This window comes from Babylonia areolata, chromosome 9 (assembly GCF_041734735.1).
Source record: "Babylonia areolata isolate BAREFJ2019XMU chromosome 9, ASM4173473v1, whole genome shotgun sequence".
NCBI classification, from domain to species: Eukaryota; Metazoa; Mollusca; class Gastropoda; order Neogastropoda; family Buccinidae; genus Babylonia; species Babylonia areolata.
The window spans coordinates 12,527,110-12,554,050 of NC_134884.1; the positions used below are offsets into that span (position 1 = coordinate 12,527,110).

The window sequence follows — 26,941 nt, forward strand, 5'->3', positions numbered from 1 at the left end:
GCAAACTGATGGAGAAGGTGGTCAACGGTAGACTGATGTGGAACTAGAGACCAACGGCCTTCTGGCGAAAGAACAGTGTGGTTTCCGCAAGCATCGATCTACCGTTGACCATCTGGTTCATTTGGAAACCACTGTAAGGAATGCCTATGTCAACAAACAGCATGTGGTGGCCATATTTTTTGAGTTAGAGAAAGCTTACGATACCACCTGGAAATTTGGGATCCTCTCAGACCTGCACAAGCTCGGCTTCCGAGGACACCTGCCCCAGTTTATCCACAACTTGCAAGACAGACAATTCCAGGTGAGGGTCGGCACCACCCTGTCCGACATTCACGAGCCGGAGCTGGGTGTTCGCCAGCTCTCTTCAGCATCAAAATAAACGACATCGTCCAGTCAGTTCAGAAGGGATCAGACAGCTCGCTGTTTGTGGATGATTTCGCCCTGTATGCAACTGGCAGCATGTATGCCAGCATCCAGCGACGGCTTCAGCTCTGTGTGGAAAAAATTCAGTGTTGGGTAGAGGAGAATAGTTTCACCTTTTCGTCCTCTAAAACTGAGTGTATTCATTTTCATAACTTTCGCCAATTCTATTTGGACCCTGAAATCTGTCTGGGAAAATCCACCATCCCGGCGGTCAAGGAAGCCAAATTTTTAGGCGTCGTTTTTGATCAGAAGCTGAACTTCCTTAGCCATATCAAACAGCTGAAAATATCTTGTCAAAAAGCCCTGAACATCATCCAAGTTGTGGCACACACGGACTGGTGTGCTGATAAGAGAACTCTCTTGCACCTCTACAGAGCCCTGGTCCAGTCCAAACTGGATTACGGATGTGTAGTATACGGCTCGGCCAGACTGTCTTACCTGAAACTGCTGGACCCTATACACCACCAAGGGCTCCGTCTCAGCTTAGGTGCATTCCGCACCACCCCTGTGCACAGCCTGTATGCAGAGGCTGGTGAACCACCTCTCTCCAACCGCAGATTGAAGCTGACCCTAAACTATTACTTGAAACTGTTTTCTGAACCCACAAACCCTGCTTACGACGTTGTATTCAACAACCCCTTCAACAAGAAATTTAAAGACAACCCAAACTGCATCCCTCCTCTTGGACTCCACATTCAGCCGCACATAGAAAATGCCGATCTGGATGTCAGTGGCATTTCAGACTTCTCCAAGTTCCCCAACAGCCCACCGTGGACCTTTAAAACACCTGAGGTCTGATTCGATCTGGCCTCGTACTGTAAAGATTCCACCAGTTCACTGGCCTACAGAACTTACTTTTCAGAACTCTGCCACAAATTTCCCACTTTCCAAAAAATCTTCACTGACGGTTCCAAGTCAGAGGACGGAGTCGCTGCATCTGCGTTCTGTCCCGCCTTTCCTGACCAGCCCTCAACGGAACACATCCTATCTGACAGCTCAGTGTACACTGCGGAACTGTCTGCACTGGTTCTGGCGGTAAAAATGGTTCTCTCTTCGAAACAAAAGAGATTCATGATCTTTTCCCGACTCCTTGTCAGCCCTGGAGGCGATCGCCTGCAGGAATCTGACTCATTGAAACTGCTGGAATTCTACGAAGCTTTTACTCTCGTAACGAAGAAAGGATACGAGGTTGTGTAGGCCTGGGTTCCTGGACATGTTGGCATTCGTGGTAACGAAAGGGTAGACCAGCTGGCCAAGAATACTGTAAAGAAAGAATTATCGAGATCCTTCGTACCATACACAGACATGAAGCAGAAGGTGAACACTTATGTTAAGGATCTTTGGCAAGAGGAGTGGAACACCCAGGACAACAAGCTGTTCCAGATCTGTCCAGACCTAAAAGAGACCCTCCCATCGGTGGTGAAGAACAGAAAGGAGTCCGTGCTGTGCAGACTGCGTGCGGGGCACACTTTAAAATTTTTTTTTTTTTTTTAACTCATTCTTACTTGTTGAAGGGGGAAGAGGCCCCTCGATGTATTCCATGTGATGAGCCTCTCACTGTGAAACATGTGTTCCTTGACTGTTGGGATCTGCACGACGTTAGACACAAGACATTACACGGCGGTTTCTTTGAAGACCTTGTTTCGTGATGTCCCTCCGTGGGCGCTGATGGACTTCTTGAAAGAAGTGTTTAATCAGATTTGAAGGTTTTAAACTATGAGTGGAAAGCTTAAAGTGGTGACTTGTTTTTATTGTTTGTTTTTTACCCTTGTAGTAGGTATTAACGTGGTAATAGCCTTGAGATGGCCTTAGTGGTTGGCGAGGCTCTAAGCACCATAATTTCATTTTCTTTTTCCAAAAACATAAAACAGATTTAAGGACTACGCCTACGCACACATATACACATGCACGCACGCCGCCAGGAGTCTGCATGGATTATAACTGAATGCCATTGGAAAGGGATAGAAGGTGTATGTATACACGTTTTCAAAAAGATGTTTTTTCAGACCAGTTTTAAAAGATTGAAATGAGAAAGAGTGGCGCAGATCGTGAGGTAAACTGTTCCATACGGATGGAGCTGAGTGAGAAAAGGAAGAATCGCCGAAGGATTGGGTTTTAACACGCCAGGGAGCGAGTAGCTGCCGTGAATCGGAAGATGATCTGAGTTGTCATTAGAGTTTGCAGGTTTGAATGACTTCTCTCTCTACCACTTACACTGTTTTCAGCCTCTCACCCAAAGAACAGAAGGCCAACCTGCACATCAATGGACAAACTCTGCTTGCTGAGAACAACCCCACGTACCTGGGAGTCACTTTTGACAAATGCCTGACGTGGAAGAAGCGAACAGAGAAAGCAGAATCAAAAGCAAAAGTACGACTTGCCCTCATGAAGAAGCTGGCAGGAACAACATGGGGCGCAGACAACATGACCCTCAGGAGGCTGTACACTGGTAGAGTCAGGCCAGTGTTGGAGTATGGCATGACTGCATGGGGCACTATGGCCAAGTCCAACTTTGAACGGATCAGCAAGGTTCAGAATCAAGCTACCCGTATCATCACAGGGGCCATGAGGTCTACGCCAATTCAGGAGCTTGAAACCATCACAGAGCTCCAGCCCCTTGAGGACTGCAGAGACGCCAAATTCCTGACCCAGGCTGCCAAGTTCAAGAGGTTGCAAGGCCACCCCATGAAGTCAGACTGTCCCAACCAACAAAAGGACGGCTGGAGAGGGAGCTTCATACACCAGACCAGGATCCTAGAATGGCAACATCAGGATATCCTTAACCATGCCCCCAAAGTGATACCCCGGTGTCTTGCATTCCCTGCCTGGAGCGAAGGAACCCCTCCCCTCATCCAGTGCAGCATCCCTGGTGTTGGCCCGAAAGATTCCCAAAGCGGCCCTGAAAGAAAGTCCCTCACCCTTGAACACCACACCCAGTTCCCCAAAGGGTTCTGGACTCACGTCTACACTGACGGCTCTGCGACAGATGCCATTCGGAACGGAGGGGCAGGAGTCTATGTTCAATATCCAGGAGGCAGAGAAGAAAAGATCTGCCTCACTACGGCCTGTACTCCACCAATTACAGAGCCGAAGCAGAAGCCTTGAAAACAGCAGCAGCCCACATCGAGGCCAGCCCCTACACCAGCCACAACATTATCTTCCTGACCGATGCCCTGTCCATCTTGCAGGCCCTTTGATCCAACAAAGATCCAGAACTCAACGATCTGTCCTCCTCTCTCACCTCCCTCTGCACACGTCACACAGTCACCCTGCAGTGGATTCCCTCGCACTGCAACGTGCTTGGCAATGAGATTGCCGACTCCCTGGCAAAGGAAGGCACTACGAAAGACCAGATGGACAGGTCTACCAACCACTCTGAATCCAGGACCATCATTAAGGCCAAGCTGCAGAACAAGTGGAAGCAGCAGCATCCATGCCACAACAGAGCAGACCTGTACTACCTGCTGACTTGTCGAGAGCAGGTAGCCATTTTCAGACTCAGGACAGGCCACAACCGCCTGAAACACCACCTATACACGAAACTCCGTATCGGTGACACAGAGCAGTACTCCTGCAGAACAGGCAGCCAGACAACAGAACAGCTGCTGCAGTCCTGCCCATTCCACCAAGCGCTCTGAGAGAAAACCTGGCCCGACCCAATCCCAGCGGCCCGGAAGCTCTATGGAGGACTGGAGGACCTGCAATGTACTGCCACCTTTGTCGAGGAGACGGGGGAATCCATCTGATAAATGATGAATGAGACAACAACAACTTTTATCAAATACTGCGGGGCAGCACACGAAATGCGAGTTGAAGGTAAGAGTTGCGACTTTATACTGAATGCATGCAGCAATTGGTAACCAGTGAAGAGAATGCAGAAGATGAGTGATATTGTCAGTCATTTTGTTTCCAAAGATTAACATTGCTGCTGCGTTTTGAACTTTCTGGAGTTTATGCATGAAGTACTGAGGACGCCTGACGAGGAGTGAGTTACAACTATCAGGTCTGGACAAGACAGTATATATGTCTGTGTGAGTGAGTGCATGCATGCTTTGTGTGTTGTGTGTTTGTGTGTATGTGTGGTGCATGCATGTTCGTATTGTGGGTGTTTGTGTGTGTATATGCGTGAGCACGCACGTGTACGTGTGCTGTGGGTGTGTGTGTGAGTTGCGTGTGCCAGTCATCGATTGTCAAGTGGCCATGGACAAATAAGAATAAACTCTGTGTGTGTGTGTGTGTGTGTGTGTGTGTGAGTGCATGCATGAAATATGGTAAGAGATATCGAGTGAAATAGCTATTAAAACCATGGGTGACTGATCACCCACAATTTCTAATGAGGTACAGTAAGCTTAACACCCATATAAAAGCCATGGGTGATTGGTCAACACATAGATAGATCTGGTCCTTGATCTGATAATTTATTGGAAAAAAACCCAACACATACCTTTGTTACATATGCTAGTTTTAAAACAAATTCTTAGAGAAAATTTATGTAGCTTACTGTATTACATGAATCCCAGCATGTATTGCATCTTCGATTCATTCCACTGTCAGAAGTCAGATAGCGTGTCACTGTGCCTCTGCACTTGCATGCTTCCTAAGATAACAAACATCCTTGCATCTTTGTAGGTATTTCTATTATACACAGGGGTTAGTGTAAGGGTCTTCATGTCTCTGTATGTGCTCTGAAGCATCCACACACACAAATTGGTTTGACATTTGTATTTTCCAACTCTCTCTCTCTCTCTCACACACACTGACACACACACACTGCACTCGTCTTGCAAGAAAGTATTAACTCAGCATAGTAACACACACACACACACACACACACACACACCCACCACGCACAAACGAAAGTACAAATCCAGCGAAACAATTACATATTTCATCCCATTTTTTATTTTACATTCTGTACATTTTCAGGCCAGTTTTATTTCAGTGACCAAATGTTTTTCACGAACACATGGTCGTGCACAAACATATACACACGTTCCTACCATTCAACAACCATACTCACACACACACAGAGTTCCAAAAACTATATGTTCAATATTTATCTCAAAACAAAGTTCTTATGATTTTAGAGCAGGGTTCCTTGTCCTCCAACTTGCTTCTTCAGTGCAACTATGAAATCCTCTTTTTTTTGCCTTTGTCCACTCCATATGTCACTGTCTGCTGTCTGTAAACACACATATAACATGCAATTCTCTTATAATATCAAATCTGCGATGTAGAGGATAAAATCTGCAGAAACACTGGATAACTACACATCATAACAAGACTTAGGCTGCGTTCTTAACAAAATAGACAGATGGACACTCACATTTTCCATCCATCCATGTCCACAAAAACATTCAAACTAAACAAGGACAAAACAACAATGAACAGATGGAAAAATGACAAAACTCTGCAACTTACAGATCTAATGTCACTGGAAAGTGCAGACGGTGTGATGAGAAGCTGTCCTGATTTTATCAAAATAACGTATTTCTCTCCCATATCTAAATAACATATAATAAATACATCAACTATTTGAAAACAATACATAAGAAAATAAATGTGGGAGCAAAATAAGAAAGATGTGAGGTGAGGAGAGAGGGGGTAATCAATTGTCATCTTTGTAGATCCACACAAACTGAGATATTTTGTCAGTCAAGCTGTCACAACCTTCATGAATTTTGAAACAGCTGATGTCAGTTTTGTCAACAATACCTGGACGAATCTGTAAAGTGGCAGTAAGCTCTTACTGTCCACAATGTGACAGTGTTTTTCAAGGAAAAGTAATGCATTATTAAAGTATCAAAACCTCTTTAACAGACAGACAAAAAAAAGTGTGCAGGCAAATTCATAAAAAAAAATGTTGTAGAAGTTTATCAGGTCTCTGTGTTCAGTGTGAATTCTTTTCACAACACAAATGGGAGCAAAGAGTGATTTACTGTGCAGGTTTTTCTTTCGTTCTTACTCACAACAGTTGTCAGTGGTCATTTCTGTTTGTTGTGAACCCATCTTCAGGTACAGAAGATGAAAAATTAGATTACATAACTTTGCTGAAGTGATGGAGAAAACCACACAAGATGATGGGGAACATACTGTATATTCATTTCATTGAGTAAACAACCCTTTCAATCACTTTATGAGATGAAAAATACATATTGGTGGAGGAAGAAGGAATATACCAGCTTATATGGGGGCAGTGGAAGAGGGGGATATGGCATACATTCTACAAATAAGTAAACAAATTGAAGGTCAATCCAGTTCATACGGAAACAGAAGGCTTGCACAGGTAGAGCAATAAAAAATCCCAAACATAAACATTCAATGAACACTACCATTTTAATATTTTCAAAGAGGTTGTCCATTCATGTACAAGGAGAATCAAAGTATGAACTGTAAATGTATGTAGAAATTATGAGAAGGGTAAGAGAGGGAAGGGCAAAGTCAGATTAATAAAGGTAGAAAAAATGGACAATAAGAAAGCAGCAAAATAGTATTTATACTTTTTGTTATAATATTGTTGGCCAATAAAGAAGGCATCTAAAGCACTAAAAGAAAAATTTAAAGAAAAGACACGCACACATACACAGGTCAATCTTCAATTTTCATTCATAATCTTTCAAAAACAACCATCGGGAATTATTGGAGGATTCAAAGAATACTCACTGTGCCAATTGCTGGGTACTTATGGGCAGTATATCCAGGTTGACTCTGCCTTCTTCCACAGCATCCAGAAATAGAAACTCTTCAGCCTGTATTTCAGTTTTGATCAAACACATTCAACTTCAAGCACATGGTTCAACGAACAACAGATCCCCTTCCTTCAGCCCTTCAAGGGGACTACTCATTCAATCCCTGAAGTGGTGTGGTGGCCTTGTGGTAATGTGTCCGCCATGGAAGAGCACAAGGGATTGAATCCCACACTTGGTTATATTTCATCCCCATTAACGAGACCTTGAGTGGTGGTCTGGACACTAGTCATCCACATGAAATGATAAAGTGAGGTCCTGTGTGTTGCATGCACTTCCGGCACGTAAAAGAACCCATGGCAAAAAAAAAGGGTTGTCCCTGGAAAAATAATGTAGAAAAATCCACTTTATCAGAAAACAAACACACTTGAAGGCAGAAAAAAATGATAGTGCTGCACTAAAGCGACACTCTCTCTGGGAAGAATAGACCGAATTTTACATAGGGAAATCTGCTGTGACAAAAGAGTAATACGACACAATATAAATAATACAAAATTCCAACCTTACCACTGAACATCACAACCTCCCTAAAATCATAAGATGAAGTGTATGATCAACAACAGTCCTTAAATACCCATGCACAAATCTCTGAAATGTTTACCATGGAGAACCAAGGTAGAAACTACTACTGTGATCACTCCTGTTTGAACATTAACAGTTCCCATCTCCTGATCAGTCGCCAATATGTTACCAAACTTGAAATCATACTCGAAATTCCATTTCCTCAAATAATTTACATCCATTTCTACACATCTTGTTTTGGAAATTCTTACCAAAACAATTCTTACATTATTTGATCTTGATCAAATCCCTACAAAACTACTATTTGATATCTGGATGTTCTTCTAATTATAACAAATATCATAGACAATTCTTTAACCCCAGGCATTTCTCCCTGTGGTTTTAAGACTGCCATGGTTAAGAAACCTTCTCTTGACAAAAACCAACAAAACATAGATGTCCAAAATTTACCTTTCATTTAAAGAATTATGGAAAAACTGTTACTTCAACACTTCATTTCACATCTTCAAAACAATAAACTCTCTTTCTAATAGCATATCAAATGGGACACTGCACTGATACCACCTTCTTGTGAGTGGTGAACTAAACATCACACACTAATCTACCATTACACGAGAAAGCCAATGGACATTTGTGTGTGGCGGGCTGCTTGCGAGTGTCTGTGCATTCATGGGAGCGTGTTGCAGGGATGTGTTTTCTTGAGTGCCTCACAGGCGGGTTAGTGGTTTTCAATGTTCAAAAGAGGTACTGTGTGCGTTCTGGCACGTTTTTCTGTCTATTAGTTGGGGGGGTGGGGGGGGGGGGAGATATGGAGGGTGCATTATCATTAATATTACTATTATAATTATCATCTTCTAACAGCTATCTTTGAAGACTGAATTATTTCACTCTTGTAATGTTTTCACAGCGTTGAACAAGACTGGTCACAAAGTTAGAAACTGCATTTGCCATTTTTTCTACTGCATTCAAATCTTACTTGATGGAAAGGAAACTGCTCAGTCTCAAATCCCTATTCTTTCTGGTGTCACACAAGGCTGTGTGCTTAGTCCCATATTATCATTAAACGTATCACCTCTGTCCCATATCACAGAGAGCCACTCTGTAGCTCATCAGTTGTTTTTTTGTTGTTGTTTTTTTGCAGATGACACACAGCTATAAAAATCAGCTGCACCAGAGAATGCACTTGCACTTCTTTGTGACACCAAAAAATGTACCCATGGTGTAAAAAGCTGGATGAACAATCACAAGTTAAAACTGAATGTTGCAGAAACAGAATGAATTCTCTTCTCAGTTCCCAACAGTCAAAGCATGCTTCCATGATACTCTATTAAACAAAAAATCCTAGAATCATAGGGTTCATTACTAATTCTAAACTTGCTATGAAAACTCATTGACAAAGAGCTGTCAAACTACCTTCAACCAATTCAACACAAAACACTACTTCATTTATTCTTTCCAGATTTCATTACCACATTTCTTTTTTTAACAGGTTTACCTTTTTCTGTCACAGGACCTCTACATAAAGTTAAAAACTCAGCAGCTCACCTGATCATGAAAGCTGCCCTGCTCAACTTTTGTAAAGTTACACTGGCTTTCTATTTCCAAAAGAATCAATTCAAAATAGCTTGTATATGTTTCAATTCCTTGACCAGTTCTGCACACTCCAACCTTTCTGACCATTTAAAGATTTACACAGTGAACTCTTGTCTGACACACACATCTGAAATCCTGCATTACAATCACAAATTTCCTAAGTTTCCTAAGATTTGCACACTGTGGTGCTTGGTTCTGGAAATCTGCAACAAAATATCATACACTAATCTACCATTACATGTTTTAGATCTGATTTAAATTATAAAATGTTCAAACAATATTTTACACTACACATTTTTGCATGTGTGTGCATGCACACCTGAGTGTGTGTCTGTATGTGAGCGCGTGTATATCACTATATGTGTGGAAGTAATGGTGGGAGGTGAGAGCGAAGGGTTACATGAATCCTTTGGGTGGTTGGGTTAGAAGGGAGGGATGCATTTTATTCATGGAGAGGTATGCATTGAGGGAGGAGGAAAGGGGGGTAGTGGTGAGGGTGAAGGTTGTTAGACAAGAGTGAGAATTCTGCTCTCCAGCCACCCAAGGATACTACAAAGATGTAAGAGAAGAACATACTGAATGATGATCTGGGTGAAGGAGCCCTGCTAAGGGATGTGGTGCAAAGTCCATAAGTTTTCAACATGTAACATACATCATAAAGAAATACCAAGGAAAAAACACAAGAAAAAATATACAGACAAGAATAAATATAAAACAAACAACACAACTGTCAGAAACATTAATAACGTCACAATCTTTTAAAAATTCACATTCATTCATACATATAGCATGTATCAAGACAATTATACATTTTGTAAATAAAAAAAAAAAGACTTGAGGACAGCCTCCTGCTGTAACCAATGGTACTGCAGCAGGGTCATCAAGTGGGCCAGGTCATTTCCTCAAATTGGCTGGACCTTCTGCACACACATACGCACACGCATACACACACACATACATGCACAGACATTCATACACACATACGCAAACATGTTATAAGTTTAAATGGTCGTGTCACTGGTACTGAAACATGATGGATTTCAACATCTCTTTACACCTGATTTGGTTATGCAAAATAATTTCAGTACACATAAAGGCAAATTTTCTACATCATAAACTGAAAAAACATCTTACATTTCAACAAAAGACCAAACCAACATGGCCCTTGAGCGAATCGTACTGAATAAACCGAAAATGCCAGGGGCAGGGGAGACTTCCACATATCAATCCAAATATATTTTTTTCTCATCACCAGAAACCAGTGCTGGGTGTACATCCATACTGACAAAAAAGGACAAATATCCTGATCCACCCTAACAGTCAGATATTTGACCTCCTCACACCAGCCTGAATGGAACATTGAAACCAACTGTTCAACACATTTTTCCAGGTCAAGTCTCAAGTTGTTAATCAGCTATGATAAATACGAACAAAGGATCATTATCAACAAGTTACAATCAAAAACTCTCCTATACCTAGAAGAAACTTCACTGGTTTCAGTTTCAGTAGCCTGGATGTAAATTAAGTCTTGAAAATGACAATGAAGTATTGAAAATGTAAAGTATGACTAAGAATTCTTGAAAACAGAATATGATCACTAAATCTTTAAAATTAAGAATATAAAAAAGAAGACTTTCTCAATGTTTTCTCACTTTCTGTTGAACTTACTCACTTTTTCATTCTCTAGGTCATTTTGTCAAAAACAGACTGAAAGAAAAATAGGATATTTCCAGACTGGCTCTGTTTCCAACATTTCTGTTGACAGGCATTCTTTTCCCATTCCACAACGAACCGCTAGAAACTGTTGGACTTTATGGCATTTTTATCTTACTGATCTTGTCATCATTCCAGAAAATCTAGCCAAATCTGATCCTCTATAACCTTTTATATTTTCTTTGGGATGATCAAGAAAATTGTTCAATCCATGGCCAAATCAGATGTAACAGGAAAGAAGAAGCAGACGCTTTCATGACCAGTGCACTGCTCAGAAAACATTGTAACCTGGTTAATCAAATGGTAAGACAATGAAGTTACAATTATGCTGGTCTTACTCTGATTGAACTGGTAATTTGGGAAGTATCAATTTATCACCCAAACAGGAGTTTGTATTATAATCCCTGTTTGGTGATACATATACTTACCATGTCAAACTGATGCAAACTAGGCCTATCTGCTCTGCTTGGCCAAATTTCGTGCAGCTAACGGTGAAAAGACACCCATCTTGCCCGGTCCGTTCTTAGCCAATCTAACCTCTCTAAAAGCTACAAGCACTGAATCATTCCGTGGCCATCGAGAAAATGCCCCACGGTGGAAATGTGGTAAGTATATGTATCACCAAACAGGGAGTATAATACAAACTCCTCATTTTGACGTCATATACTGTATCATGTCAAACTGATGCAGAATTTAAAGCAAATGGAGGAGGGCAACGCTTACTGGTTCGCATGGGGAGCCCTTGTAACCGAGGAAATACCCTTGGAACTGTCAGCCCTGGTCATACGGTAATCCCTCAGGTAGATGTTGATGAAGGGATTCTCAGACCACCAGAAGGCTGCCTCCAAGACATGCTGCAGTGGCACTGAGTGCTGGAAAGCAGCCGAAGTAGCTATGGCCCGCACTTCGTGTGCTCTGGGATTAAGACAGCTGATATCCCTGTGAGCATGAAAGTAGGCTCTAAGAATGACTTGGGAAACCCAGCGGGAAATGGTGCCTGCAGCAATGTCTTTCTTGTAATTCTCATTGAGGGAGATGAGAAGACGTCTCTGAGAAGAACACCTGTGGCGAGACCTATCCCAATAGTACTTGAGACACCGAACAGGGCAGAGATGCCTATATGCCTATCCTCATTGTCTTGGGCAAGAATACCAGACAAAGGTCTGACCCTCAGAGAGGGGGAAGGGACCTCCAGGTCTTGGTTCTTAGCCAGGATTTCTGGAAGGAAATGGATGGTGATGGAACCATCTCTGCGGAAGGCCAGATCTTGTGGCATTCCACGAAGACCATGTATCTTGCTTCTATGACAGCCTGTGGCCAGCAACAGAAGGAAAGTGGTCTTGAGGGTGAGTAAGTCGAAAGGAATAGTACCCAAAGGCTCGAAGGGTTGCTTTCGAATGAAATCAAGCACCAGGAATATGTCCCACAGGGGCACTCTTCTGGGGTTTCTAGCTTCCTTCAGAGAGGCATCCCTAACCACCTCTCTGAGCAGGAAATCCGCTTCAAAAAAGGACCACCTAGCTGTCTGATGGTGGTACAGATGGCAGACCTGTACCCTCGCACAGAACTAGCAGACAGGTTGAGAACCGAGGAGCAATGAGCCAGAAAGTTGGCCAGCTGCATGCTCGTAGGGTTAGCAGGGGGAACGTCTTGAGCCGTTCACCACCGCAACCATTTCTTCCAGCTAAAGTCATAAAAAGCCTCAGTACCCGCCCTCCTTGCTTTGGAGACTATGGAGAGGAGGTCAGAGGAGGTGCCTCCCTTGGTAAGCGCCTCTGACACAGAGGCCGACCAAGGGGTCGAAGAGTTCAATGGTGGTGCTGACAGTTCCGACCGCACAGTTGCAGGTGGAGCAGCTGAGGATAGGAATGAGGGATTTCCAAATGAGGCTGCCTCAGCAGATGAGGTTTGGTTTTGAGTTTCAGGGGTGGAAAATGTGTCAGGGACTGAAGGTCCAGAAACCAGGGCTGGGCTGGCCATTTCGGCGCAATGAGAATCAGCTGCGGGCGTTCCAATCTGGCTTTCTGGATCACCTTGGACAGAACTGTAAAGGGAGGAAACGCGTAGGAAATGAGATTGCTCCAGTCTAGAGACAGAGCATCTACTGCCCACGCTTCCGGGTCGGCGACCGGTGAGACATAAGTGGGGAGTCTCTCATTGAACTCTGTGGCAAAGAGGCCCACTATTGGCTGAAACCACTGCTCCCACACCCCCTGAAGGGTGTCCTTGTCCAGGGTCCACTCTGTGTGGATGACACTCTTGGACCTGCTGAGTACATCTGCCAAGATGTTGGCTTTTCTCTATGTGTCTTGCTGAAAGAGCAATGCCTTTGCTGTGGCACCAACGGAGGAGAGCCTCGGTCCACAGGGAGAGGTCTGCCAAATGCTGACATTTACTACCCTTTATCAGCCTATGTCCGATGTCCATTCCTACTAGTGTTTGTTGAACTTTCTGAACTCATCCATATCTATACCCCGTCTCGCCAGCTCCGTTCTTCCTCTGATACTCGACTTCTCAGGATACCTCACGTCAGAAGTAAGACCTATGGACACAGATCGTTTTCTTTTCAATCGCCAAAGACATGGAACAAACTCACTTATAACCTCCGTCATTCTGATTCCCTCGCATCTTTTAAATCTCGTCTGAAAACTCACCTTTTCCCTCAGCAATAAGTTCAATTGTGGCAGGTCCACTTCCTTTGCATTAGCTGTGCTTGACTATGTGTGTACACATATGTATGTGTACATAATTACACGCATGTATATGAATGTGTATTGTGTGTGCGTGTGTTTATGTAAGTTTGTGCCTGGCTATGTGTGCGTATGTTAGGATAGCTGTTAGATACACATGTATGTTAAAATGTATGTATGCAGAGAGAGAGAGAGAGAGAGAGAGAGAGAGAGAGTGTGTGTGTGTGTGTGTGTGTGTGTGTGTGTGTGTGTGTGTGCGTGCGTGTGCGTGCATGCGTGTGTAGTCACATTTTGGTGTGTGTATGTAACATTGATATAATGTTTTATGTTAACAAAAGCGTTTTTGTAAAGCACCTAGAGCAGATTTCTGGATAGTGTGCTATGTAAGTATCCATTATTATTATTATTGAACCATAATTGTGTGCTGGAATGGGAATGCTGTCCTAAGCAACCTACACTGACTGGCATTTCAATGTTTTATTATCATAATATGATCTATCAAAGTTTCAAATGTCTTCCATCTCCATCACCAATTTCTGACTAATAACGAAGTCACAAAAACAGTTTCAGGTATAATATACATGATAATCGCTCCAGACAAGTTCAGTTCTTTGGACAAAGATTTGTCAGATCATATGCGTTCTACAACTCAGATACCATCATCTTCTCTGTGACTTATGTCATTCTGAAGTCACTGACTGTGATAAAAGTCTGTTCAAACATTTCAGTGCCATATCTTCAGCACCAATGCAAAAAAAAAAAAAAAAGAAAAGAAAAAAGGCTACTCATTAAAATCTGTGAAAAATGCATAACTTCTTAAAAAACAACGAATTTCTTTCTCTCTTTCTTTTCCTTTTTTTCCCCCATGATCAAACTATTTCAAGACCGAAAGAACAGGAAGGTTCTCATGAAAGGATCAATATCAGATGTACATGCATAGTTAGAGTACAGTCTGTCATTCCATAAACTATCAATGCAATTTGGAGTGTGCTCATAATCAAATAATTTATTAAAGGTTTTCTGACTGAAAACCAAACGGACATATGTAGATTGTGTAAGACCTTCAAAAACACAATAGCTTTTTGAAGCCTGGAGTTAGATTTACATTTTTTTTTTATGGATGAAAGAGACTCATTAAAAAAAAAGAAGATTTTTTACAGTGTGTATGTTCAGAGTGACATCCCATTTCTTGGCAACATATTGCTGCTCCTGCAGATAAATGCATGAATGCTTCCATACTAAGCAAGTTCTTATTTCAACTAAACATAACGAAACTGCTATTTTTTTTTTTTTAGTAAGACAGTATGTTGGATAAGACTATTAAGAGTGCTCAGTTTTGTTATGAAGAGAAAAAAAAGGAACAGTAACACATTTCCACTAATTTTGGTAATTGTTGACCATTAGATTAAAGAAACAGAAAGAAAAAGATGCAGAAACAAAAGCACTAAAATACATTATTCTCTAAACCATCAAATACAAGCTGTAAAGTAATATCTAAACATTTTCAACTTTTAAGGCACAAGAAGAAAGAACACACAACCATCATTTACACAGGGCAGTAATATTGTCAAAGAAAACACTTGATAATCTAAACTTAGGTCACCACAAAAAATATTTCCCAAAGTAGAATTTTATATCCTGTCACACGTACTATCCTTGCATCCTAGACCTAACGTAAGACATAAAAAAAATTACATGACCAGACAACCTTGAATCATTCACTAAAGACTTTTTCCACACCTACCTGAGCATGGTCTTGCTCAGGGTGCATAGCCACCAGCGTAAACTCCGCCATAGCCGCCAGTGAAGCCACCACTGACCCCCCCACGGAAACTGTTGCCACCTCCCCTTGCTCGTACTCCTCGACCGCGGCCAGGTCTTCTGTTGGTGGTACATAGACCCGGTCTGTTTGTTCGCTTGGGATTCACCTGAAGATCATCAGCCGATGAGGTTTGGTTTGTCAATTTCATCTTGACAGTTGGAAGAACATGGCAAGTTTAATTTCTAGTCTTAGATGAGACAGCTGCTGTGTCCCTGTAAAGTACCTTCTTCAACTCCCAGGCTGTCTATATAACCAGATAACGTGTTAGCACAATCGTGAATGCTTCGCTGCCACAATGACGAGATATCTTGTTAGCGAAATATTCTGACTTTTCCCTGGTTTGTACTGAGTTCATTGACAAAAACACTGGTAGCTTTTGCTTGGGGAATCTTTCTAGATTCCATTAATAGTTAGAAGCCCCATCAAAATATTGAGGCAGTCCTTTATTTGACCGAAAAATTTGGTTGGGTTACTGCCGCAGTGTTTTGCCTGGCTCCTCGCTCGCTCAGCAAAATGTCGAACACCGTGCTCAAGCTATGCAATCGTGGTGCACTAAAACAACCAAGATTGCTTTCTTTAGCTGATGCTCATTCATAAAGAATTGAAGCGTAAATTTAAAGTAGACAGTGATGAACTTATTGGACGATTTGGTAGAAAATAAAGGGAGCAATGAAGAGACTGGCTAAGATATGATGATCAGTGAGTGATGACGACTGTACAGAGCAGACAGTGAGATCACAGAAATGCAACCAAATTATTAGCAGTACATACTGTGAGCAATATGATCTTGGCACTGAGCAAAGGCAGTCTGATGACAACTGGATAAAGTGACTGTGACAGATGGGTGGGAGAGAAGAGGGGTGGAGGATGAGCGGGTGTGGCCTCACATCCATGTTATAAATCAGAGTAGCCACAATAAATTGTATGTTTCTTTTTATTGTGTTTGTTCTAATAAAATTTGTGTGTACAGGTATTATCCATTTGTCCAGATAACATTACATATTTGTGCAAATAAACAGACTAATGTTTGCAATAATCAAGTTGAAAATGTGGCAAAAAGTGATTTGAGAACAACTGCATGTCATTAAAAATACACAAAATTTGAAAACATTGTTTTGTATTCTTTATTCATTTACCTTTCAGAAAACAACACACACACACACACACATTTTATATATATACACACACACACATACATACATACTTTTACATATGTGTATATAATATACTTTAATGGGTCTTTCTCCAGTAACAAAGCACACAGAATGTTTTAAAAATATATACCTGGTTTTAGTGAAAAAAAACAAAAACAAAAAAAAACAAACCTTGGCAAAGACTGAAATACATTTCACTTAAATCTTATTTCCCTGGCAGTGAAAGGGTTAACTTTCAGTCAACAAAGAAAGGTTTGGAATGCAAATGACATACAGCTGAATGGTGTGGTTCACAGTGAAAACAGCTACTGAATTTCCCCCTTTTCTCATCATTTTCTCACAGATGTTCACAATGGATATAAAATATGGTATAATACCTCATATGTTCAGCGGCATGCAGCAGGCCAACTAAGAAAGCATGTGTACACACACACACACACATATATATATATATATACACTGACATAAAATGTGCACCAGCTTACTGTTTTTTTTATCCTCTGATGACTTCTGTAGTATCTTCATGAAATCTGTATCGTAATACTGATGCAGATTTATGAATGAATAATTAGCTAATCAATCTGTTAAGTGCCACATAATTTTGTATAAAAAAAATTAAACAAATTTTTTTTTAAATGTGTTCTCCCATTGCTAGGGAATTTTGAGGATTCAGGGGTAATAAAAAAATTTCAAAATGGGAGATATAGAAAGAAAGCAAATGTTTTTTGTGAAGGGAAATGAATGTAGATTCTCAATCTGGGCTTTTCCCCCCAATTAGTTTGATCGTAGACAACAGTTCAGGCATTTGAAAGAGAAAATAACAATTTTTGTGCAACAAAAAGTCTATTTTCACCTCCACAGAATGGCATCCATAAAAAAGCTGACAACCAGGGCCAACTCATGAGTATGGTCTTTTTTAACCTCCACTGTAAACAACAACATGCAGAGTTGAAAAGAAAAGCCAACATTAACACTGTGAAACACTCAAACAGTGTCAGGAACTGAAAAATCCAAGTAAGATTGTACTAGCTGGGATAAACATTTACTGTTTTTCACTTACCCAGTTTGGCAACTCAGTGGAAAATTCGCTTAGCAGGATGGGTTTTGTACTAACATGACTTCTGGAAACATTAAAGCACCAAACCTGAACACACACACACACACAAGAACTATGAATATGACTCTACTGAATAATGAAGACCAATGTTAACTCTGCACTTAACTTGTATCCAGTCCTGTCTCTTTTTTTGGTTTCCCACCCCCTAACCTCAACATATACATCTTAACGTTCAAATTCCTTTCCACATTATCAGTGTACACATATACAGATGAGACACACACAGAGATGGGGAGAGAGGGAGAGAGGGAGGGAGGGAGAGAGAGAGGGAGAGAGACAGAGATCACAAAGTACAGGAGGGGAGGGAGGGTGGTGAAGGGACAGGGGATTTTGCTGCTGTGATTTTGACAGCTCTGCCAGCGGGAGTGGAAGGGTGAGGTGGAGGTGGAGGAAGGTTGGGGAAGGAGGAAGATGGGCAGAACCATTCAGTACTTTGCTCTCTTGGACTGACTACATGAACGGGTAGGCGCTTTTTCCCCCCCCTTCTTTTATCTGAAAACAGATGTTCCGTTTATGATGAAAACTGAAATCCGTCTCAGGATGGAAGAGTTTCACACATGCCATTGTTATAGCTATCCAGTCATTAGCACAGCTTGCACAATCATGTAAATCTGGTGACTGGGACCACTTTCTTCACTGGACAGTTTTCAACACCTTTTTTTTTGTGTGCATATGATGCAACCCCCTTTCGACACACGTTCCACGTGGTCCAGTTAGCAAATCATCATCGAGAAGAAAGGTGTCTTCTCCCTGACATTTGTTCATTTAAATAGTATTTTTATAATCCAGACATATCAAACTAACCGTTCAGAGTCTGTTTAATGGAAAGATCGGAGCATTTGCAGATGTCAGTGGACGTCTTATAGGCACTACAGCAACACTTTATGCAGGCAGGACTTCAGCTCATGTCTTATTTATAAGCACTGAACTGGTTAACGGAGGATCCTTTTTAAACCCTCTAAAATTATTGCAAGATTATCTCAGTTCTTAATTTTCTTATTAAAATAAAACAACTGACACATACAAACCTTTATCTGTCGTCCTCTGAACATGCTTCCATCCAGTGACATGGCTGCTCCAACTGAATTTTCATCAGCAAACTCCATATAAGCAAATCTGCAGACAATATGTATTATAATCATTTAACTGTATATAAAATAAACATACAAAAAGAAATGAATCAACAGAAAAGTACAAAAGCTGGATAAAATATGTGACCAATATATCAAGTGTCACACATTTCTTAAACTTACAGATTTGAATGTTTCGATAAAACTAAATGGGTGCTCTGTCGTGTATTCACTGAGTAAAATACAGTTTGCTCAACTTAATCTATCACAATAGCGCATTCTCATGTAGGTACCATCAGCTTCACCTGCTGCTCCACTGGAGCTAAGATTTTAGAAAAGGCAATTTTGCCCATTTTCCCCTAGCCTGTAACTTGAGTTACTTTTAAGAAATAAAGACATATTTATATAGAGAAATAAAGTTGAATTTCTCCTCTTTCCAATGCTGTCTTTGTTTTTCTTGTGTGTTTTGTCTTTGTCCTTGAAGCCACAAGGCTACTTCTAGCACTACTATGTGCGTCTAAACCTACAATTTTCAATGGTTATCATTTCGGCCTGAAAATACCCATGTTAAAAATGTAGCATTTAAAAACTGATTTTTGCTTGAGTTTAGCCATCAATTTCTCAGGACTGGAAATAAATGTACACAGTAATTCTATTTCTAGGTATGAAATGAAAGCTCTTTTAATTTCCTTTTGAATGGTATGCAAAACTAACGCATGACATCACGGGTGTAGATAAGCTCCGAGTCAGAAGCGAGGCTATATAATACACCATTGACCTTGATTTGGAGCCTCATAGGCAAGGAAAACCTCAGAGATTATGCAATTTTACAATCATGCTGTTAATCATACCATCCAGTCTATGAACATTTAAAATGGATAGTTTTCATGAATGCACGAAAGCGCTTGATCACTGGGGAAACCACATGAAATACAAAAACAGAACCACATGTTTTTTTCAAACTTTAGTGACATTTGTTTCTCTTATTTCTATACTGCAACTCAAATATGTGTGTACGGTTGTTGGCTGCTAAAATAAAAGATCAATCAGCAGACACACTTTGAGGTAGTGTTTTTAACACATCCATTGCAATATTGATATTATCTTCACAAATATTCTTCTGCATCAATTTCTTGAAAATAATCTTGGAATGTTGCTAAACTGATTATTGCAGTTTGTTACTGATTATTAGTATGTAGCGTAATATAATTGTTTTTCTTCAGATTGCATTATTCCTGTACCTCATTTTAAGGATCTTTCTCAGTTGAATACCAATCACTGTTTCATCAAAATAACAATCAATGTAAAAGAACAAAAACAAAAAAAACAGCTGTGCCCTCTTTACTACCCTGACATTTTGCCTTGAAAGACTTTGCCAACATTTTGATTTTAGAGCTCAATATCAAGAAAACTGTCATGTTGTATAGCTGGAAAAATGGCATAATTATTATACATATATATTCAAAATATTACTTTCATTAGTTTTTAGCCTTCTGTGTTCTTTAGTTAAGATGTAGTGATCCAGAAAAATTTGAGATTTGTCCAAAAGCCCAAAATGAGGCACAATAAGGTTCAATTTCAGTGTACTTCACTTGGCTGTAAGTGTAACATTGGTTCTAATATATACACCCATATTTTTTGTTGTGATGTGTCCTGTAAGTGTAACATTGGTTCTAATATATACACCCATATTTTTTGTTGTGATGTGTTTGTCTTGACTCACATTTTAATCTAAGCTTTAGCACAGTTGTTTCAACAGATCTCTTTGGTTTATTAAATTTTAAAACAGTACTAACTTCATGGACCCTATCCTCTCTTTGTAGAAAATGTATCATTCTACCTCCTCTTAAACAGTTTTACCTTATCTTTTTGTGCTTGCAGTCAAGAAATAGTACAATACTGATGCATTAACAGCTGGAAATGAGTGCAATAAAACCAAGTTAAACATATTTGAACTAAAAAAAAAAAAAAGATCTGAGAAAGCCATTTTAAAGCAGAATGGGTATGCTGACATTCTCAAACTCAAAGTGTGCACTCACCCTTTGGGTTGACCATTAAATTTATTAACCATGATGGTCACTCTCTTGATAGAACCACAGTTGTGAAAATGCTGTTGCAACTCTTCTGTTGTTGCACCATAATCAACCTGGAGAGTAAGAGAAAAAAAAAGGGGGTTAAAGCAGGTACTGGAGGTTGCTGTAACCTGCAAGCAATAACAAACCTTCATATTTTGTTGGAAAATAACTTTAATGTTGAGGTTGATCCTGACTCTATGTCTCCTTTGGTGATCAGGGTCTTGATTCAAGCCAAGGCGGTTAGTCCACTTTCCGACTCATTTTTCATCAGTTATTTTGGATACAGTTGTGGACACTGCACATGAATACTAAATAAGAAGCCTTCACAGGATGGAAATATTTAAAATGCACAACTGCAGGCCCAAGAATCTTTATGACTAAAAACAAATTAATTTCTATTGACACAGAGGACTTTCCTTTTCAATTTTTAACTAGTTTAAAAGTAATGTTCAGATCTATCTTGCTTACAAAACATTAATGATCTGTCATTTGCCAAACTTATCAACAGATGTCTGATGGACCAGCTGCTTTTATTTCTAGTTCCTCTCAGAGTCTCCCCATCCTCATCTTTAATCCAATCTACAGCTGTAGCTACTTCTAAAATATGTTCATGGCTCTGGAACCTGAAAATTATTATATCCTGTACAAATTACAAATCAAACTCAAAGAACTTCTATTTAGAGATCTTAGAAAGTTAAACAAAGCATGCTTCAGAAAAACAACAGTTTCTTCCCTCACTGCAGCTACTTTCAGTAGCGTTGTTTTATATAGTTATCAAAGTCAAGTGCTTCATAATCTTAAAACAAATAAACAAACAAATTACTATATTTTGCAAATCATAGCACTACTTACATTTCCAACATATATAGATCTTGAATCGGCTTCAATCTTTTCTTCACGACTCGGGAATTGTGCTGTAAATAAAAACATTTGTTCAAAAGAAGAGATCAATTCAAAACCGGAATATGAAACAAAGAAACTATGCTAAAACATTAATCAGTAATAATAAAGAGTTTATTTACATAGCAAATAAATTTGCCCTAAACACTTTACAATTAGAATAGTTCCTTTCTTTTTCTTTTCTTTTTTTTTTAAACATATAATCAGTTGAAAATATGCAGGTTGATCCAACAAAGAAATAAACATGATAAATTAAAACAAGACACTGCATCAACAAAGGTAATAACAACAATAATAATTCAATCCGCATGATACCCATCAAGCAAAACATGCTCTATTGCGCTGGACAGTGTACAACCCAGAAGTGTTTCATTTCTTCACCTGAGTAAAAGGAAGCATGCTGAGATGCTTACAAGTTACTTAAATAATAATTTAATTATGTATGCAGGTATAAATCAGTGAAAGAGAAAATTAACTCTTTAAAAAAAAGAAAAAAGAAAAGAGGGAACGGTATCCAAAATTAATGTTTAGAGCACTGGACTTTCAATATCAATTTTCATGGCCCAGGTATCAGGACTCTCTATCATAGATTTGGGGTGGAAACAGGTATTTCTGATCTCCCGGGTCATATGTCTTTTTTGTGACAATCTGCTTGAGCCTTATTCACCTTCAAGAATATACACATGTATAACATCAAATTAAATGCACATTAAACTTCCTTACTCAGCATATTGTCTGTAATAGAAAAATGAACATGCCCAGCATGAACACCACCAAAAACAGAAAACTGTTGCTTTATCAGTGGAGGAAGAAATCTCTGAAATGGCAGAACATGTGATAGCCCACTCATACACCATTACTTGACACTACACATGGATGATGCAGCCAAAATCACTAAAAGAAAGAAAGGTATGAAGGGTGTCGGGGGGAGGGCAGGGGGATAATTACATCTTAGACACTATAAATAAAGTGCAATTACTATATATCAATATGTTAACAACTTCAATTTAAACTGATGCTGCTGAGTGACTGGCCCTGTCATGGCATATTGTACTGCACAATAACTGGTATGCGCAGACAAATAATTAGTTGAATTAATCAAATCTAAGTTTTAACAAACAATGCACAACTTTTGGTTCCAGGAACTTGTAAGGCCTCTCAACAATTTTGGAATTATCTACATAATCTAGAGATATTCATCAAGATCACATCATCTTGGAACCTATTTTGATTTCCAGGAATACTTGAATTGACATTACCATGAACAGATGTGATCTATTTCAAGGGTTTTTCAGCTATCTTCTGGGTCACTTTATTCCAGTTTTTATACAAATTCAGTTGTTATGCTCATGTTAGGCCATCTTATGAGGCCATCAATTTGTCTGCATTGATGCACTCATTCAGTAAGCGCTAGTCAAAGCTCTTAATTCTTTTATCTAATACTAGTAATAGGTGTCCCAGTTAACCATGCAAAGGGAAACAAAAAATATAGCAGGCTGCGTTGACAAGTGCACCTCATGTTCATAAAGTGGGTAACTTCACTTGGATTTTAAGCCTAATACCTGATTTGTATGGTGGGTTACATGCCACATGTCATTTCTGACATGCCCAAATTATAAAATGCACACAAATAGTTTAAACTGGACATTACAAAACTTAGTATTATCACCATTAACCTCTTCAGTGCCAAGGATGTACATGTGTACATCCACTTCAAAAACAATGCTTCAGGGTTAGCCAAGGTCATAACCCCCCACCACCCCCCTCCAGTTTAACTGTTTTTATGCATATAATGATATATAAACATGGATATGTACAGAATGCAGTGCTGAGATTAACACGCCATTCTTCTAATTCCTATTCCTGACAAAGACAATGAGTTTATTCCCATTAACTCTTCTGTCATAGAGAAACCCCATTAACTCTTTGGAGTCACAGAGAAGCAGTGAAACATAACAATAAGTGATAACAAAATAAGGCCACAGAGGAAACACACAAAAGATATGCACAAATCACAACTGAAAATTACAAGAACTGTGCGTGCAGTGTCCGGCTCTGTTTCAGACTATTTGAGCCTGAACTGGGAACTGGGGGGTTAGTTGGAGCACAGCAATAACAATGGCATGGGGTAACAAAATAAAATACACTGGCTTGCATCAACAATTATATATGCAGACAAGGAATGAACACTACTGGGTGCCAACTGTGTCATTGTTCATATGTTTGATAAAGTCTGAGAAGTGAGCATGAATATTACAGTTACAGCAGTTGACAGACGTGTGTGCGTCACTGTGTGTGTGTGTATTGGTTTGTGAGAAAGACTGCATTATGCAATTGAGATAACCTTAAAAAAAAGAAGTGTATATCATATATGTGTATTTGTATTTATAATCATCCCACATGTGAGGGCTGAGGGCGCATAAGAAGTGCTGGGGGCGGCAGGGGTGGAGTGAGAGGCGATGGGGGTGGGGTGGGGGTGGGGTGTGTGCGTTGTCTCAAGGAGGCATCAATCTTCAGTCTTCAAACTGGAAGGTCAGCCGTCATTACTGACTATTAATGACCTGTATGCACAGAGGCGTCAAAAAAAACAAAAACCAAAAAAAAACAACCAAAAAAACATAATCAGAACCTAAATAGACCTATCTTCCTACCGGAGTGGGTGACAGTGAGAAACATGTATACATATTCCCTCCCACCGTCACTGGCAGCGTCCCTCCGGAGGATCCTAAAAAAAAAAAAAAAGAAAGAAAAAAAAAGGGGGACTAAACTGTGATCTTGTTCAGCTCCCTCTTGAAATCTACCAAGGAGGGAGCCTCTGCTGCTGTTGCAGGCAGGGAGTTCCAGGCGGGGATGGTTGATGGGAAAAAAACTGTATTTATAAGGGTCAGAGGAGGAGCTAAGATGGAAAGGGAGAGCAATTTGCTTTCACGGTGATAATGCAAATAATATTGTTTATTTCTTTTCAAAATAGTACGGATCATGTATACTTCCATGCAGTAGTCTGTAAGCTATAAATTCTTATTAATTAATACCCTCCGCGACCAAGATCACTTGGCAAAAAGGCAACAAATACCAAAAATGAAAATGCATGGCACTGATGGGGTTTAGCTCATCGCATAGCCGACATATTTCATTTATTTACTTACCATTAAAACCGTTCTGAGCCATCATAAAAACTTAAGACAAACTCTGAGCAAATTCCTAAGTCACAAATAATTCTTTTTAAGCACGCGCGTATGGTCGCACTGAAACAGACCACACAGAACCGCTTTGCTTGTACACCACGCTGGCTTCTTTCACTGGACTGACAGGAAACTACACACCGGATGTGTACACCGAGATATTTTAAGGAAGCATGCTGGGAAAAACCAAACAACCATCATACATCCACACATTATTTTGTGTCCCAGAAAAAGCAAAGTTTCTTTAGTGACCATCATAAACAAAAATGTATAGTAACTTAAGTCAACCCAATGAAATAAGATCAAAAAGTGCATAAGAATATTATATATTATAATATATTATATATATATAATATATATAATATATATATGTATATATACACATATATCTATATTAAAATGAATAAAACAAAGTTGAAAACCATCTATTTTGTTAAACAAAAGAAAATAAAATATCTGAATTTTCACTGCTACCCAGCAGCTTGGTCACAGACTTCGTTCATAATAGGTAACGTAATGTTATTTTTTCTGGTCTTACATGACGTCTTCAACAACGTAAATATATCATGTTCTGAATATCCCGTCAATTGTCTATATACACATCTCTCTTACACTATCTCTCTCTGTATATCAGTGAACGTGTATAACCACCACCACGACAAATCGGACTGGTAACTCAGCGAATTCAGGGTTCACAGCGAAAACCCATGGATACAGTGGATGGATTGTTGTTCAGTCCAACAAAAACCGTCCAAAGGTTACATATCCAGGACAGTTCTCTTCTTTTCAGTTCCTCCACTTTGTTGACCCGCTCCACGCTGTCACCTGTAAAAAGCTGAGGTTGTCGTCAGTAGGGTGAGGGGTGAAGCCACCATGAATAAACCCTGACTGTGCTTCCAAAATCAGGTTGTTGGATGTAAGAAAGTTATACACATAATTATTTGTGCACTGACACATCTTTCAAAGACTTTTCCTACACAACTTAAAAGGGAGATCGGCCGATAATTACTACATTCATCTTTGGTTCCTTTTTTATGAACTGGTGTAACAGTAGCTGTTTTCCAAAGCTGTGGCTATTTGCCTTCGTCCAACCATCGATTCGAAAGAATGTGCTGAGTGGAGCAGATATAACATCAACTGAAGCGACTAATAATTTGTCATGGATTAGGTCAGGGCCAGACGCCTTTTTTGTATCAAGATTATCAATAAAGGTTTTCACTTCAGGAGCTGTCAGTGTTATTTCTTCTATCTGTGTCGATTCGTTGTATACTGGCTACGTGTGGAAGAGGATCGTCTATATATACTAGTTTACACTGGAGTAGTACGTTTTTCCGGCGTCCACAGTACTGAAGTGGCGGTATACTTATCAGAATCTATACGGCCTTTTTGTTCATAAACCGCCTAATTTTCCACCAGTCTCTTTGTCCAAACTGATCAGGATCTAACACCTTGTCACTTAGCTCCTTGTAATACTCTAACTTCTTTTTCCGTACCTTAGCAACTAAGTCAGTGAAGAAACTTTCACAGTCACCCTGTTCGTTCGTTCTCTTGGCTTTTCTATGGAGTTTATTTCTTTTCTTAATAAGTCTTTTTAATTCGTTATTGAACCAAGGAGCATTTTTTGGGGCGTACTGTTACAACTTTACGTATGGACTCTGGTCAAGGCTGATAACAAACATGACCGAGCTCCCCGTTGGTATTTTTGATAGTGTAGCTGTGGTGTCCATGTAGTCACAAGGCACACTCCGCAGGTAAATACTTAAGTCATGCCTATGCGCGTATGCAGTACATTAAAACATTTTTAAGCATGGACCCACATAACACGGTCTGCCGTCATGAATCAAACTGTCATAAATTAAAACATAGATCGCATGCAGTGGACATACAGAGCCACAGTATGATCGTAAGAGGGAACATCTCTGGATGTCATTGGA

The 26,941-nt window shown here is 40.0% G+C and overlaps 1 protein-coding gene across 2 annotated transcripts; it reads right to left on the reverse strand.

Moving 5' to 3' along the window:
* Positions 1-5,307: 5,307 nt before the first annotated feature.
* LOC143286061 (polyadenylate-binding protein 2-like) lies at positions 5,308-25,138 on the reverse strand. Of its 2 annotated transcripts, none has more exons than XM_076593606.1 (7): positions 24,972-25,138; positions 21,778-21,839; positions 20,890-20,996; positions 18,809-18,896; positions 15,432-15,615; positions 7,087-10,204; positions 5,308-5,605 (listed from the first exon to the last, which is right to left on the reverse strand). In XM_076593606.1, exons 1-5 carry the CDS (start codon positions 24,994-24,996, stop codon positions 15,448-15,450), a joined length of 450 nt encoding a protein of 149 aa, XP_076449721.1. In that variant the 5' UTR covers positions 24,997-25,138; the 3' UTR covers positions 5,308-5,605; positions 7,087-10,204; positions 15,432-15,447. The 2 variants fall into 2 exon arrangements, with proteins under 2 accessions (XP_076449721.1, XP_076449722.1); XM_076593607.1 differs by having other exon boundaries at positions 5,308-6,922; positions 7,051-10,204.
* Positions 25,139-26,941: the final 1,803 nt, after the last annotated feature.

Bases quoted from the DNA above. Each gene is read 5' to 3' on its own strand.
- LOC143286061 (XM_076593606.1), bottom strand. From the start codon at position 24,996: ATGATGGCTCAGAACGGTTTTAATG. The intron at 21,840-24,971 runs GTAAGTAAATAA...TTTTATTTACAG, and splicing joins GGCTCAGAACGGTTTTAATG to CACAATTCCCGAGTCGTGAA. The intron at 18,897-20,889 runs GTGAGTGCACAC...TATTGTCTGCAG, and splicing joins TTTAATGGTCAACCCAAAGG to ATTTGCTTATATGGAGTTTG.